This window comes from Papilio machaon, chromosome 22 (genome assembly GCF_912999745.1).
Source record: "Papilio machaon chromosome 22, ilPapMach1.1, whole genome shotgun sequence".
NCBI lineage: Eukaryota > Metazoa > Arthropoda > Insecta > Lepidoptera > Papilionidae > Papilio > Papilio machaon.
The window spans coordinates 4,547,670-4,561,791 of NC_060007.1; the positions used below are offsets into that span (position 1 = coordinate 4,547,670).

General features: G+C 30.5%; 3 protein-coding genes across 3 annotated transcripts in view; 1 reads left to right on the forward strand and 2 right to left on the reverse strand.

The window, feature by feature from the left end:
- Nucleotides 1-2,721: 2,721 nt before the first annotated feature.
- Nucleotides 2,722-3,496, reverse strand: LOC106720844 (small integral membrane protein 20). Its single transcript, XM_014515642.2, has 3 exons — nt 3,308-3,496; nt 3,158-3,214; nt 2,722-2,800 (listed from the first exon to the last, which is right to left on the reverse strand). Exons 1-3 carry the CDS (start codon nt 3,420-3,422, stop codon nt 2,748-2,750), a joined length of 225 nt encoding a protein of 74 aa, XP_014371128.1. The 5' UTR covers nt 3,423-3,496; the 3' UTR covers nt 2,722-2,747.
- Nucleotides 3,497-5,808: 2,312 nt separating this feature from the next.
- LOC106720838 (MIT domain-containing protein 1) lies at nt 5,809-7,723 on the forward strand. Its single transcript, XM_014515635.2, has 4 exons — nt 5,809-6,107; nt 6,210-6,448; nt 6,782-6,981; nt 7,543-7,723. Exons 1-4 carry the CDS (start codon nt 5,981-5,983, stop codon nt 7,697-7,699), a joined length of 723 nt encoding a protein of 240 aa, XP_014371121.2. The 5' UTR covers nt 5,809-5,980; the 3' UTR covers nt 7,700-7,723.
- Nucleotides 7,724-9,405: 1,682 nt separating this feature from the next.
- Nucleotides 9,406-14,122, reverse strand: part of LOC106720801 — a 31,246-nt gene continuing 26,529 nt past the window's right edge. The window contains exons 6-10 of the mRNA XM_045683615.1: nt 12,749-13,036; nt 12,418-12,589; nt 11,774-11,979; nt 10,499-10,692; nt 9,406-9,855 (exon numbers count right to left, since the gene is read on the reverse strand). Of these exons, the coding sequence (XP_045539571.1) occupies nt 9,588-9,855; nt 10,499-10,692; nt 11,774-11,979; nt 12,418-12,589; nt 12,749-13,036 (1,128 nt within the window). The 3' untranslated portion in view covers nt 9,406-9,587. The remainder of the gene's footprint in view (nt 9,856-10,498; nt 10,693-11,773; nt 11,980-12,417; nt 12,590-12,748; nt 13,037-14,122) is intronic.

The following is a 14,122-nucleotide window of genomic DNA, read 5'->3' on the forward strand; positions in this document are numbered from 1 at the left end:
ATATCGATTTTTATATACCATCTTTACTTAACACACTTATAAAATTCTAGTTTACATGATAAGTACACTTAACACGTTCACTGCCACCGCTTCTTTGGTGAGTTTAATTTCATAGAAAAATATCACGGCATGGAAAGTGTTATGTTAAAATTCCTTATTTGAGTAGTAGCAAAATCCACACTATTGAATTATTTCTGCACACGAAATGGCTTTATAATACTTTAAAATCTTAGTTAATATTAAAATACCACATAATATATGATCTAAGTTAATTAAAAAAAAACATTTTATCTTCCAAGGTTTGAAAATTATTCTGAAATTCTGTTGTCAATATTTTGGTACTTTCGTATTTTAGTAAAATAATAATTTTAATTAGATTTAAATTGGATAAAGCTGATTTATTGCAGCTTAATTGATTTATTTTTGGTAACAGGTAATGGTTTACGTTAAAAATTACAAATATGTTGATCAATACTAAATAACATAAAAAAAATCAAATCTGAAGAGTTGATCAGAAATCTTTTCGTAACCCTTTACGATCTCAATTAGTAACTAAACTCAATGAAAAACTTGGTAACAAATTCCATTTTTAAACATGTAACTGTCAAATTCAGTCTAAACATAAATATACTATTTTCTCACATTTAACAAGAAGAATGATAAAGACGGTAATATGTAGCAACAGTTCGACTTGAATACCTCAAACTAGGTACCCTTAACCTTTTATAAACATTACTGTAAAATTTCAGTGTTCAAAATAGACCTCAAACTTAAATTTCGAATATTCTAGAAAATATCCATAACAACGGCACTAAAAATTACATTATCTATTGCCATAGATTAAATCAAATCGAAAAACGAAGCTAAAATAAAAATTATTTTATATGAGCTTATAATGCTAGTGTTTGTGCTGTTTAGTATATTGATGGGGGAAAAAATGCGAAGTTTTTTAGAAAGCAGTCGACAAGAAATAATTTTCAATCATATAAATATGTTAAAAAGAGCAAGAAAGCGGCATTTTATTACATAAAATTTCTTTTGAGGTAGTAACATCGATAATAAAAGTCAAAATTTGCATTGTTTTTATGTACATAATATGTTCATTTACATTTTGAGGTTAGATTTAATTATATTATTTTTTGAACTTCTGACTTAATTTAACTGTAAATTTATACATATTTTTCGATGTGCTACAAATTGGTCTTGTTTTTGTGGAAAATTAATGAGTGAAAGTGGAATTATTAAAGGTAATTTTTAAATTCCGCTTGCTTGCTTTTTTAATTATAAAACCCTGCTACATACCTTCAGCTTTATTCCGACTGAGTGCGGTTAAAACTCAAAGTGTGTAGCCGGCTTTAAAGACTCTGTCACAACTTTCATATTCTTTAAAGTACTATTAAAAGTTACATTATAGATAATTACTTATATATAATAATGGACGAATTACAAATATATAACGGGTTTATATTCAAGGGATGAATGGAGTTGTCAAATAGTGATTTTTCTATTTCAATGGCTCCTGAGTATAAGGGTCGAAGTAACAAATTAATAATTTTTACTTTTAAAAGCTACCTCTTAGTTTAGTTAACAACATACAATAAATAAAATACAATTTTACAGATGTAAATGTTATTTTTTTGTTGAAGTAAACGCCTATGTGGCCTATTTAGCTATATGGTTGAAACTTTGAGAGTCTCGGCTGAAAAGTTATCAATTTGTACATTGGTCCTTATTCCTAGGAGCTAATTTATCAAAATTATAACTATTATGCGCAATGTATATTATATGTGAAGCATTTCATATAGATTTTGTATAAGCATATATATCATATGAAATGACTATATTGTGCAATCTAGTAATTTGTATGTGAATCATTTATGTTGAATTTCATTAATTGTTGATGGTAAGTATAAATTTGAAGTACCATTATGCATTTGCTCATATTTAGTACATAAATGGTTGAAGGAAAATCATTATATTAGTATGTGAGGCGATAACTTTGTAACCCTTTTTAAAAGAAATTGCGTGAATGGTTGTACATGATTGTCTCAAGTTAATGTGGGGATGTGCACGAAGCTATATTTAATATTTCATTTAAATTTTCGTAAAATTTGAGACTACTCATTTACTTTAATCTCGCAGTAGAAGTTAATGATGACTTAAATGTCTAATATTTTAAGGTATATAATATATATTTTTTTTGTTAAAGTTTTAGTGGGATGAGCCGAGAGAATTTAATTAGGATTTCTATATTATGTACAATGAAAGTATTGTATTATATACATACATTGAGACAAATCTTATATAATGTATGTTTAATATTATGTAAATATGAATTGCATCTAGTTTTTATATTGACTATTAGAGAATTAGCAATATAACATGTGTCTGCTTACATTTTAATATATAAGAGAGATAAATTTTGGCTACAAAGCACATATTAAATGTAAATACGAAATTTAGGATTATTTTTTTATATAAAGAAAATTGTGACAAAGATGGACTCCACTGTTTTGTATAGGCATTAGGGTGTGGAGATGTACCCATATATTTTATTTGCAATTTTCACAATAATAAAAAATCTTTTATATAAAAATGAATTTTTAATTACCCTAAAACCAATATTTAAATTATTGCGGTTAAATAAAAAATACTTCCTACAAAATAGTTTATTTATTTCAAACTAGTAATAATAATAATTATGACATAAATTAAAGCATACTATGTACATAAACAAATAATATTCTTTATTCACTATCTGCTTTCTTACGTCCAAATGGATCTGACCAAACATTCATATCTGAAATAAAAACCATGTTTCAGTGTAAACCGAGAATAGTAATCAATAAAAAGTTAAAAATTTCAGTTTAAATGCTCTTAATGAATCAAAGTGTAACTGTCACAAGGTAAGAAAAGGCAACAGAATTGATGAAATTACAGATATAAACAATGGGAACATTAAGGTAGCCATGGACATCTGTAACACAAGAGAAACTGCAGCAGCGGCCTTGAGATACATCAAAAATTCAATAAGTAAGGAGATACTATTAAAGTAGTCTTTTATGCTCATTACAACCCAGTCCAAAGACAGTAATTGGTAAGATATGTTTTTATAATAGCATTAATTATAACTGTTGAATGCCCTGATTGTACTTACTGCCTGGCTGCACATCTTCTATCCTAATATTTTTTCTAGTTTCCTTCTGGATTTTTTCTATAAAGAAATACAATGTTTTCAGAAAATTTTATAATCTTATCTGATCTTTTTTTTTATTAAATGGAGATCTGTTTTTTTAAATGTACGTACTGTATTCTGATGCATCCATCATAGGGCTCACTGCTATGGGATATAATGCTAGTCCTATTAAACCAACAAATCCCCCAATGAATACTGTGTACCTCCAACCTTTAAGAGACGACATTTTGTTATCAATTCGTGTACTTTAATTATTTTTAGACGATTTTATAATAACATTTACGAAACTGTCAAAAACCAAAACATGTCAAAAAATTTGTATGAAAATCCATAGGTAATGGACAGATTATAATTATATAGTTTTACAGCACATAATTACATTACGAGGACATAATTTAAAAAATGTGAATGTCTGAAATCTTATTTTTATGAGTTTAGTGTAGTATAGTAGCTGATGCTATATAATAATGCAAGTAACAAAATGTAAAAAAATTAAAATTTGTATTTCTATAATTTCACAATCACGTTCCAGTGAATCAAAAATACAATACAATAACAGCTACTTACTTATTAATTATTTTGTGATTAGGTGAGCTGTGTCCTTTGAACTTAGTAATACATGAATCTTTTTCTCGGGGAATTTTTTAAAACTTTGTGATCATATTGTTGCTACAAAATAGTTTAACCAGATTTTGTGCAAGTTTCTTCTATTTTGGGAAATTTTAGACATAAAATGTTGAACTTGTTTGCAGTAGCGTGGGATCAAACCACTACATAGGGATATAGATTTTTCCTACACTTCAAAATAATTAAGGGTGTAATTTTCCTGCTTTTTTTTTAAATTTCATATTGCAAATTTTTGGTGTCAGGAAAATTCAAAATAACAGATGACAACCCCCATCGTCCATTGTTAAAGGTAGGTAACTGTCAACTGTCAAAGTAAACTTTTGCGATCACTCAGATGAAGAATTATATAGATATGACACGCGCGTTCACCCGTAAGGGACAGATAGAGAGTACTATAGACTATACCTATATATAAGTAAAAGGATTGGGGTTACCAGTTATTTGTTTTGTCCCGAAAATGAATAATTACGATATAATTTAATATAGACCAATTTATATATTCCCAATTAAATTGTAATTAATAAACGTAATAAATATAAAAAACAATGCGTAATTTTTGTTTATGTGACTAAGATTACGTAAACAGATTTTTTTAGTAATACTTAGTCAGGTCATAAATTCTGTCACATGTTTAATATAAAATAATTGAAACAAGTTTATTCATTATGTGACCATATACCAAAATGAACTTAACAAAACATAGATTCTTATGACACTAAAGTTTATTCAAAATGACATCCGTGATTTTGAATACAGGCCTTCAATCTGCTCGGCCAGTCGTCTATCACAGCACGAACGAGGTCCATGTCAATATCGGCGGCTGCCTTAATCAAGGATGTCTTGAGTGACTCCAAAAAAAGAATTTCCCGATATTTTTTTCTCGCGTACTGCTTCAACAAAGCGCGGCATGTCTTCAGTCTTAGGTCCATTAGACGAGCATTCAAACGATGTCCTATTTTTCTTCGATATGCACGAAGCCCTAAGTCTTCATCAAAAGCTACAAAAAACATACCAATATTATAGTCATATAATTTTAAATTACTCTGTATATCATTACAGTGAACACTACATGTAAAACTACTTAATATTAAACTATTTTGATTGTAATTTCTAAGAAACAAAATTTACATGGGACAAATTAAAAAGCATACTCTTTAAAATCAACGGGATAAGAAAGTATCAAATATTTAAAAACACAGCATATACCAGAATTAAAAACTCCTTTTGAAATCTGTTGAAAATAGTATAAAAAATGTAAATTGTTTCATTTATATACATTATACATACTATAATTTATTTCCCCTAAATTCAGGGTAATTTTTACAACAAGATGGTGGTATTATTTTTACGGGTAATAACCAACCAATTTGAAAAGAAGTTTAATATGGCCGCTTGTTTCCCAGATCTACAGTATATTATTTGACACAAATGACATCTGCGTTTGGGCGCATAATGTTCGAAAAATACTATTTTATTTTAGCTGATTTTACCCGTATTTTAACATATTAGTTATTACAAAGACTGTAAAGAACAACTAGTTTGTATTTTCTTCCTTATTTTGTATGAATACATGTGAATAAGTGCGTAGTTTCAGTACTTACGAGTGAAAGGTTATGTTTTTCTCTTTTCGCTCACTACGGCTTTTACAACCGACGATACAGCAGTATACCATGTTTTATAAACTTTACCTTACTAAAACTGTAATATCAAAATATTTTTGCACAATTACAGCCACTAAGTACTCACAATTTTCGAAAAATAGCACGAATGTCAAACTTTGTTAGGGACAACCTAGGTTGTTTGTAGGGGACAACCTTTGTTCCAAACAAAGCCCAAACCCTGGTACGCAGAAAGGGACGGAAGATAGTTATCCCTGTCTTTGTCACGTCACAGGAATTGTGTATAACTGTATCTCTCTCACTTACGGTATTATTATTACCGTGTCATAGACTTGTGCGATCATAACATAACAAAAACTTTTCATTACTTGTTATTATGTTTATTTATTACATCAGTGTTTAGTGTGTATTAAATGCTTAATATGTTTGTTTAATTTTGTTGTTTAAAGTAATTTATTTGTAGTTCATTATGTTTATAATGCTTTCGTAGATATTTATGCGATCATTTGCAATTTATGCTTGCTAGCCAAAACTTAAAATGAACATCGATAGTACAGCTGTAAATATCCTCAAGCGAGGCGTTGAATTTGATACAAAAAAACGTTATACTGAAGCTCTAGTATGTTACCAAGAAGGTTTACAAATTTTAGTGGACAGGATGAAAGGTATGTCCATGAATAACAACAGAGTACATTTTAATATCAAGCGCTAGCAAAAAGTTAAATGAAGAATAAGTCTTACTGTTTTTTTTTTTTTTTAATTTACAGGTGAATGTGATGATGATGTTAAGAAATATTTAAAAGTGAAAATAGAAGAGTATATGGATAGAGCTGAAATCATAAAAAAGTTGGTGTTAAAACAAAAAGAAAGTGGCCAGTTTCATGAACAAGTACGAATAGAAAACAACTCCACTGGCCATAGTTATAAAACACTATTTGGTAGATTCCTAGATAAAGATGTTCATTATGTTATTGTGGAAGACCCATATATAAGAAGTTTTCATCAGGTTAGTAGTCATTATATCTGCATATTCCTTAATGAAATAGATGTATAAAACCATTAGTAGACAACAGCAACATCAGTTGCATGAATGGGCCAGCTTGCGTGGGGAAATACTACAACCACACAGATAGCAGGCTTGAAGTGGAAGCAATACTGTGTTTTGACTAATAAGTGTGCCATTACCTCTTACCCTTCCCAACGTTTTCTTATAAGGAAAGGATGGGACGCAAGTGAAAGGGAAATATTTTCTTTCTATTTGTTCCTAAAAAGGAAAGTGAAAAAAGGTTTCAAGTTAGTAACTATAATTTAATTTATAATACATTTGCTTTTGTTGCAGTGTCAAAATTTCTTAAGACTTTCCGAACTCCTCGTAAAGTCTTGCAGTAATTTAAGACGAATTGAACTTGTAACTACAAAAGACAACAAATCAGAGGGTGATCAGACAAAATGGTTTACGGAATTAAGAAATGATTTAGCAAGATATGAAGTACATTTTATTGTTAATTATTCAGATACATTGCACGATAGACAAATCATGTATGTATTGTTTTGTAATTGGCTTTTTTATAACTTAACTATTACTCTACCTAGTTAGTTTTATTGACTAATCGTAATTTAAATTATCAATTCATAATTTAATAAACATTCTCACAATGTTGCAAGTGTAAAGTCAGTTGGGTTTCTTGTTTTTTTTTTCTTAAAGTAATCTACGCTTATAATGGTTATTGCATTCTGTACCAACAACCCCATCTTACTAATATTATAAATGGGAATATTTAGAAGGATGGATGGATGGATGTTTGTTGGAAAATATCTCCGGAACAGCTCAACAGATCTTAATTAAATTTGGCACAGATATAGAACATAGTCTGGTAGAACACATAGGCTACTATTGCGTTTTTTTTTTTAATTCCGCGTGGACTGAGTAGCTGGCGACACCTGTTGTTTAAATGTATCCTAATTTTTTTTATTCTGTGTGATTCAGAAAGTTGTAGAATTATTTTTAATAACCATTGTTTAATGAAAACATTCTTTAATAGTTAAAATTTGAATTTTGTCAATATTTTATTATAATAACACATGTTTATTTTATTTCAGATTAAGTTCCGGCTGGATTATTAAAATTGGACGAGGGCTAGATTATTTTAAAGCACCAGAAAACAAATTCTGTTTAGGTGTTTACGATTTAGATTTGAGACAATGTCATGAAACTGTTGTCGATATAGTTCATTCGAAGCATGTCAAACAATCATAATGATTTTAAAATTTTATATGATATTTTTGAGGTTAAATTAAAAAATGTAATATATACAAATATAATATTAATAAAACTGGCAGTTTTACTGAAGTTGTGACTACTAAAATAAATGGTTTGTTTAATAATTCAAGTTTTTAAATTTACTCTTTTATAAATACAGTCAAAATCTGTTATACCGACATCGAAGGGACTACTCATATTGAGTTGTAAAAACCGATAGTTGTAACAACCGGTGACAGGTATTAATAGGAAAGATATGTATATAACATTCAGCCAGGACCTTTGATTTTGGTCATTTTAACCGGTATGTTGTTCTAAACGATGTCGCCATAAACGGTTTTGACTGTAACAACTAATTTAAAAATGATTTTTTCACTGTCAAAACACTGGCGTAAAAACTTAAGTCATTTCATTGAAATGTAAAAAAATTCAAGAAATAAAAGTTCATTTACTTGATATATAATACTTTATTGTATATACAAAATCAATAACACATTTTATATACAAATATTAAAAACAAGTCTTATTTTTTGTTACATTAAGTAGAGGTGGTTTCAATGTTTTAAAATATAAGTAAAAAGTAACACTGTATCATAGTCTGTATTAATTAGAAGAAAAAAAAACAAATTTTAAAACAATTTTTTTGTCCTGTATGCGTTTTTATTAATACAAATTTTGATGCAGTGTTAATACAAGCTTATGATATTATATAAAACTATTACAGATAAAATATTTATGAGCATTTAAATTATAACATGGCAATACTGAGTCTATTATTGTTTTTAAAATTATAATCTAAATATTTCGAGTTAATTTCATTTTTACTATGATAAAAAATCTTTTTGTTTTTATTTTATTGATTATGGTATGTTACCACTGGATTTAAAATTGTAACCTAATTAAATAATACAAAGTTTTTTTTTTTCAAAATTAAAAATACTGGTGTACAAATTTAAACAATATATCTTAATTTCTACGAATATCATAATTTATTGAAATTATATATTTTAACCGTCTTAAATATAACAAAGTAAAATATGAGGACTAGTTAATATTCGTTTATGGCCTCTGATATATTTTATTAAATAGAACGATGATCATAAATATTGTCATATGAAATTCTAAAATGTCTTTATTTACAAAAGTATATAGCAATTATAACTTTTTACGTAAGTTTCCATTACCAAAATTGCTAACAAACATATTGCCGTTCCTATTTTTGGAACGAAGTTCCTTATCGCGCGTTGTGAAAGGGGGCTAGACGGAAAAAATTCTTACGAAAAGTTGTCACGACACTTTTTGCTATATCACCATGGCAACGACGTGACAATATATAACGAAAATTCATAGAAATAAAATGTAGTTCTTGTGAAGACTTAAGTGTTTTATGCATAGAATAAACATTGGTTCCTTCACTAATTAATTGAAAGGAACTTCGTTCCATCCGGGTGTCCCAACACACCTCTCAAGTTTTTTTTGTCTTAGAAACGACAGATACAACTGATAATTGTATGTTTTTTCGTATTGGAATCTTAGTTAATAAATAGAATGCTTAAGCATTTATGCATGAAATAATTTCATTTGTCAAGTGAATTTTGTTTTGTCAGATTGATACCACAGTTTGTGGGATAAAATATTTAATTATAAAATCAAAATTCCCCCTGTTAAAATTTACAATAAATCTAAGACTTAAGTGAAGAATTGTAGTACATAACATTTTTGTATGAACAAGAAAGTAACGTCACCACACTCAAGTGTCATGTTTTTATTCATGCATTGTAATTAGAATATTTGTTATTTACCTTAATTAACACATTCAATGCCACAATGATTTTTATGTAAAGAAACCTTACTAAAGAAATAAGTTATGTTTGCACTGAAAGTGTTAAACATAACTTTCTTGTTTAGCGGAAAAAAGCATTAAAGATTCCATTAAATATGGTCTTATCATTTCTTCGACATCTTTTTTGTCTTCAAAGGCTTCTGGGTAGTGTTTGTATATTGTCCTTAGACCTTTCAGACAGTGTATGAGAGTCTGATCTGGGTTTGTGTCTAACGGCGGACGCGATCTTTGCATCCTAACCAAACGGATAAGATGAGGAACGCACTCCAATTGTACCATCTGTTGCGCCACTTCTGGTATTACTGTCAATCTGGAAAAGAAATAAATCACATAAAAATTCGAACTCTTCCAACCAAAAGTTAGGTTCGAAACCAAAGGTATTTAAGATTTTCTAATCTGTATTATAGATAGATCGCGTGTCGGAGCAATAGACGTATTATAGCTGGCGCTACAGTTGACACTATGCTAAATCAAATGCCGATGCCGTTTATTAAATCTCCATGTTTATTTACGTTCCCACAAGAATCATATGACAGTTTTTTGACATTGACAGGCTTCTAAATGTTTTAAGGGTTACCAGTGAGTCAAAATTTCCTAACTTCTTGCGAAACTCGTCCATGTTGCAATTCCAATTGTTTTGCTACTCATGACCTGAGTTCTCGGAAATTCCTTACTATTCAAATTGATACATCCAAACACTTTAAAAAATTAACCTACATATCGTTACATTATTCGTGGTATTTTTATGAATTTTCGAAATTATGAAAGCTGTGCAGCTAAACTGTGCAGTTGCCGTTCTCTTATTGGTTGAAATATGAAGCTGTCAAGATGACATTGTTATTTCACATATTTTCAAACTGTCATAATATGCTGGTGGAACTATAACGTAATATTTTAACTAACGTGAGCTACAAACTGGGTGACAGTGTAGCTCGCAGCGTGACAACACTAACCTGGCGATAGCTTCAGCAGCGTGACAATGCAGCCTCGCCTGAGCCCGCAGCTCGGCAGTGCGCGGCGCGGGCGCGAGTGACGGCGACGTGCGCGCAAACCACACGAGCGCCGCGCTCACTGCCGCCGAGCGTGACAGCGGCTGCACGCAGCGTGACACGCGGGACAGCGACGAGATCAGTGACGCTGTTTGTTCCTGAACAGAAATAACATTCTTAATTGGAATTATTGTATAAAAATAAAATTAATTTCGTACAATTCGTTTCACTTCAAAACCTTTTAACATAAAGATTTATTAATTTGTATAAAAACCCTTTGCTTGAATATATTTTATCTGAATTGTTATTTTGATTTTGAAATTGTCAGAATGTTTGAATGTATGGAAGGATGTTTATTAGAACGTATCTCCAAAACTGCTAAACGAATCGAGATGAAATTTAGTTATAAAGCAAATAGTTAACATAAACACTGCACTGATAGCCTACCACGCTTACATATCATCAATTCTGAGATACGGAATAATAATATGGGGTAATTCAGTAGAGGCAGATAAAGTTTTCAAAGCTCAGAAAAAATGTATCAGAGCAATATGTGGTACTCACTTCTTAGATAGTTGCAAACCACTTTTTAAAAGACATCAAATCTTACCATTGCCCTGCCTATACATCTTAGAAATATGTATCTTTGTGAAAAAACACCCTCAATTATTTGAAACATTTAGCGATAGTACATATAGCCGATGTAGACATAAAAATAGACTGCGTTTACCTCAGATAAAGCTAAAATTATTTAAGGAAAATGTTTATTGTATGTGTATCATGATATTTAATAATTTACCTTCAAAAATTGTACAATTGCCTTTTACACGGTTTAAAAATCAATTATTTAATTTGCTGTTGGATAAATGCTATTATAGTGTTGAACACTTCCTAACTGACAATTTACAAAATGTTGACCTAATAATAAATAAATAATTAATGACTAAAATAATCCTACTAATATGATTTTATATAATAAGGTTAAATTTGCATTCAATATAATATTTGCATGCCATACGTGGCAGAATATGTTTGTTCGTCTAATCATGTAACACCATTTGTACCATATTCTGGCAAATAAATTGATTATTATTATTATTATTATAATTTAGTATAGATGTAGAACACATAGGCGACTTAATTTTTTTTTAATTTCGCGCAGAAGAAGTCGGAGGCATAAGCTAGTTAAAAATATTAACAATCTGTAAATAATTGTTTCCCAATTCCCTTTCAATTTACCTGTAGGAAGACAGATGTGTTGGGTCCTCTCCGTTTTAAAGCGTCTAACAGTTTTTCGATAGTTCTATGTCTGGAGATCACTTCCACGATGTCGGAGTTGGTTCCTTCGTCAGATTTCTTCTCTAGTTCTAATTCTCTGACCAGATTAACGAGACACGCCGTGCATAGTAATAGAAGTTGACAACAGTCGGTCCTTGAGAGTATACCTGAAAGTTATGTGATAAATTAACAATATAACTCACGCCCGTAACCCATAGAGGTAGACAGAGACCACAGATCTGCACTACTCCGGTATAAGGTCGAAAATGCAGGTATATTTAAGGTTACACCAAAATTATTTTTGCATTTTTTTTTTATTAAATTATCTGTCAATAGATGGCATTGATAAATATAGACAGTGATTACAAAATTTCACTAGATGTCGGAAGTTTTTAATGTAAAAAGCAGATTAAATCATCTCTAAACATCAGTACCTCTACTGACAAAAGTGTAATGTTCCAGATAATTGTACAGCTTAAATGACTTATTACGGGTTTCCGAGACCTAAATCCCCGTTTAAAACATATTGTTATCTCCGTTTTATCAAAGATAATGGATGACGGATGGAGTTGTTCTTTTTATTACTTTACAATTTGCAAACTCACCAGTAATATTATCAACGATGGAGTTGAGGTAGAGATGCAGCTGCGTGAGGTCGTAATGACCTCGCATCCAGGGCGCCGTGATCTGCGTGAGAACGGTGATCGCCTCCCGCATCTGAGGCTCCGGGTTTGAGCGGTCTGACAGAATATCTGATAAGATTTCTATACCACCACCCTAAAATGTAACAAAATTTGTTAATAAAAGAAAAAATGATAAAATAGATTATTTTATTTCAAACTACGTTTTCTATGTTTTTCACAAATTGACTTTATTAAAGATCTTAGGTACAAAATACAGGGAAAAGTGTGACTTAGAGATTAATAGAAATCTTACCTCCTCAAATTGTTTGACAGCCTCCGCAGTAACACATACAGTAGCGAGGGCGCGTAATGACAACGCCTTAATAGAGCTCTTATTGCTTTCAATAATAGCAGTGAGCAAAGCTCTCGGAACACCGCACTCCACAAAAGGTAATTCAGTTATACTCTTCATGATCTTCGAGCATTTCTCGTGTAACGAACTTTCTGTGTTCTCACTTAACATCGCAAGATGACCGATAGATGTCAGTGTACTCTTAAGTATCATATCTGATGGCGGTTCTTCAATTATTGATACTAGTGTCTGGAAAAATTTAATGTATTTTAAATGGACAGTAAAAATAAAATTCTCGTGTCACAGTTTTCGTCACCGTACTCCTCCGAAACGGCTTGACCGATTCTCATGAAATTTTGTGAGCATATTCAGTAGGTCTGAGAATCGGCCAACATCTATTTTTCATAAACCCCCCCACCCCATTTTTTAACTGCGCGCGGACGGAGTCGCGGGCGACAGCTTGTATTTATATAGATATCAGTCTCGATATATGAGCATGGGTTACGTATTAAAATGTTTTAATGTTTGTTTATGTAAATTTAAGAATTTAGTTTTTATATACTTTCTACCACATGTAGGTACTTATATAACATTTTAACATTATAAATTTCCATACATCTATTACAAAAAACATATGTTTTCATTATTTTATAATATTAACAACAAAAATTACGGTCATAACCCAGAGGTGTAGGCAGAGACAACAGACTTTCATTTGAACTTATTTCAGTGAATATCAAATCCGTGAACATGTTATTAATATTTTAAACAAAAATAAATAGTAAATGAATATTTACTTCTATCATATATGTAGCGATGTATTCAAAGACTATTTTTAAAACATAGCCGTGTTAGAAAACTAGATCTAAGTACTAAAGGCCGTAATGAGTAATTTCCACTTTCTAAAACACGGGATGTGAAGTCACGCATCATTCTAACATTAACATATTTAGAGAGACTGAGAAAAGCTGATTTTATCGTTTATCCGGAGTTCTTCCAGGCATCAATCGATTTTATACTAGCTTATAATCTAAACGGTCATTAAATCTTTGTTTAGTAATCATTAGCTGTCGCTCGCCACTCCGTCTGCGCAGAATTAAAAAACTCAATAAGTAGACTATGTGTTCTTCCAAACTATGTTCTACATCTATGCCAAATTTCATCAAGATCCATTGAGCCGTTACAACAAACATCCATCCATCGCCCCTGACTTCGTCCGCGGGGATGTAAAAAAACTAATAACAAGCCTATGGGTTCTTCTAAATATCTACATCTAAGCCAAATTTCATAGAGATCCGTTGAGCCATTCTGGAGATACCGTCTAACATCCATCCG

What these genes read in the sequence shown, in the direction of transcription:
- LOC106720838 (XM_014515635.2), top strand. Translation starts at nt 5,981, where the DNA reads ATGAACATCGATAGTACAGCTGTAAATATCCTCAAGCGAGGCGTTGAA. An exon ending in ATATAAGAAGTTTTCATCAG is followed by an intron (nt 6,449 to 6,781) that starts GTTAGTAGTCAT and finishes CTTTTGTTGCAG; the next exon opens with TGTCAAAATTTCTTAAGACT. An exon ending in TTGCACGATAGACAAATCAT is followed by an intron (nt 6,982 to 7,542) that starts GTATGTATTGTT and finishes ATTTTATTTCAG; the next exon opens with ATTAAGTTCCGGCTGGATTA.
- LOC106720844 (XM_014515642.2), bottom strand. Translation starts at nt 3,422, where the DNA reads ATGTCGTCTCTTAAAGGTTGGAGGTACACAGTATTCATTGGGGGATTT. An exon ending in GATGGATGCATCAGAATACA is followed by an intron (nt 3,215 to 3,307) that starts GTACGTACATTT and finishes ATTTCTTTATAG; the next exon opens with AAAAAATCCAGAAGGAAACT. An exon ending in AGAAGATGTGCAGCCAGGCA is followed by an intron (nt 2,801 to 3,157) that starts GTAAGTACAATC and finishes TTTTTATTTCAG; the next exon opens with ATATGAATGTTTGGTCAGAT.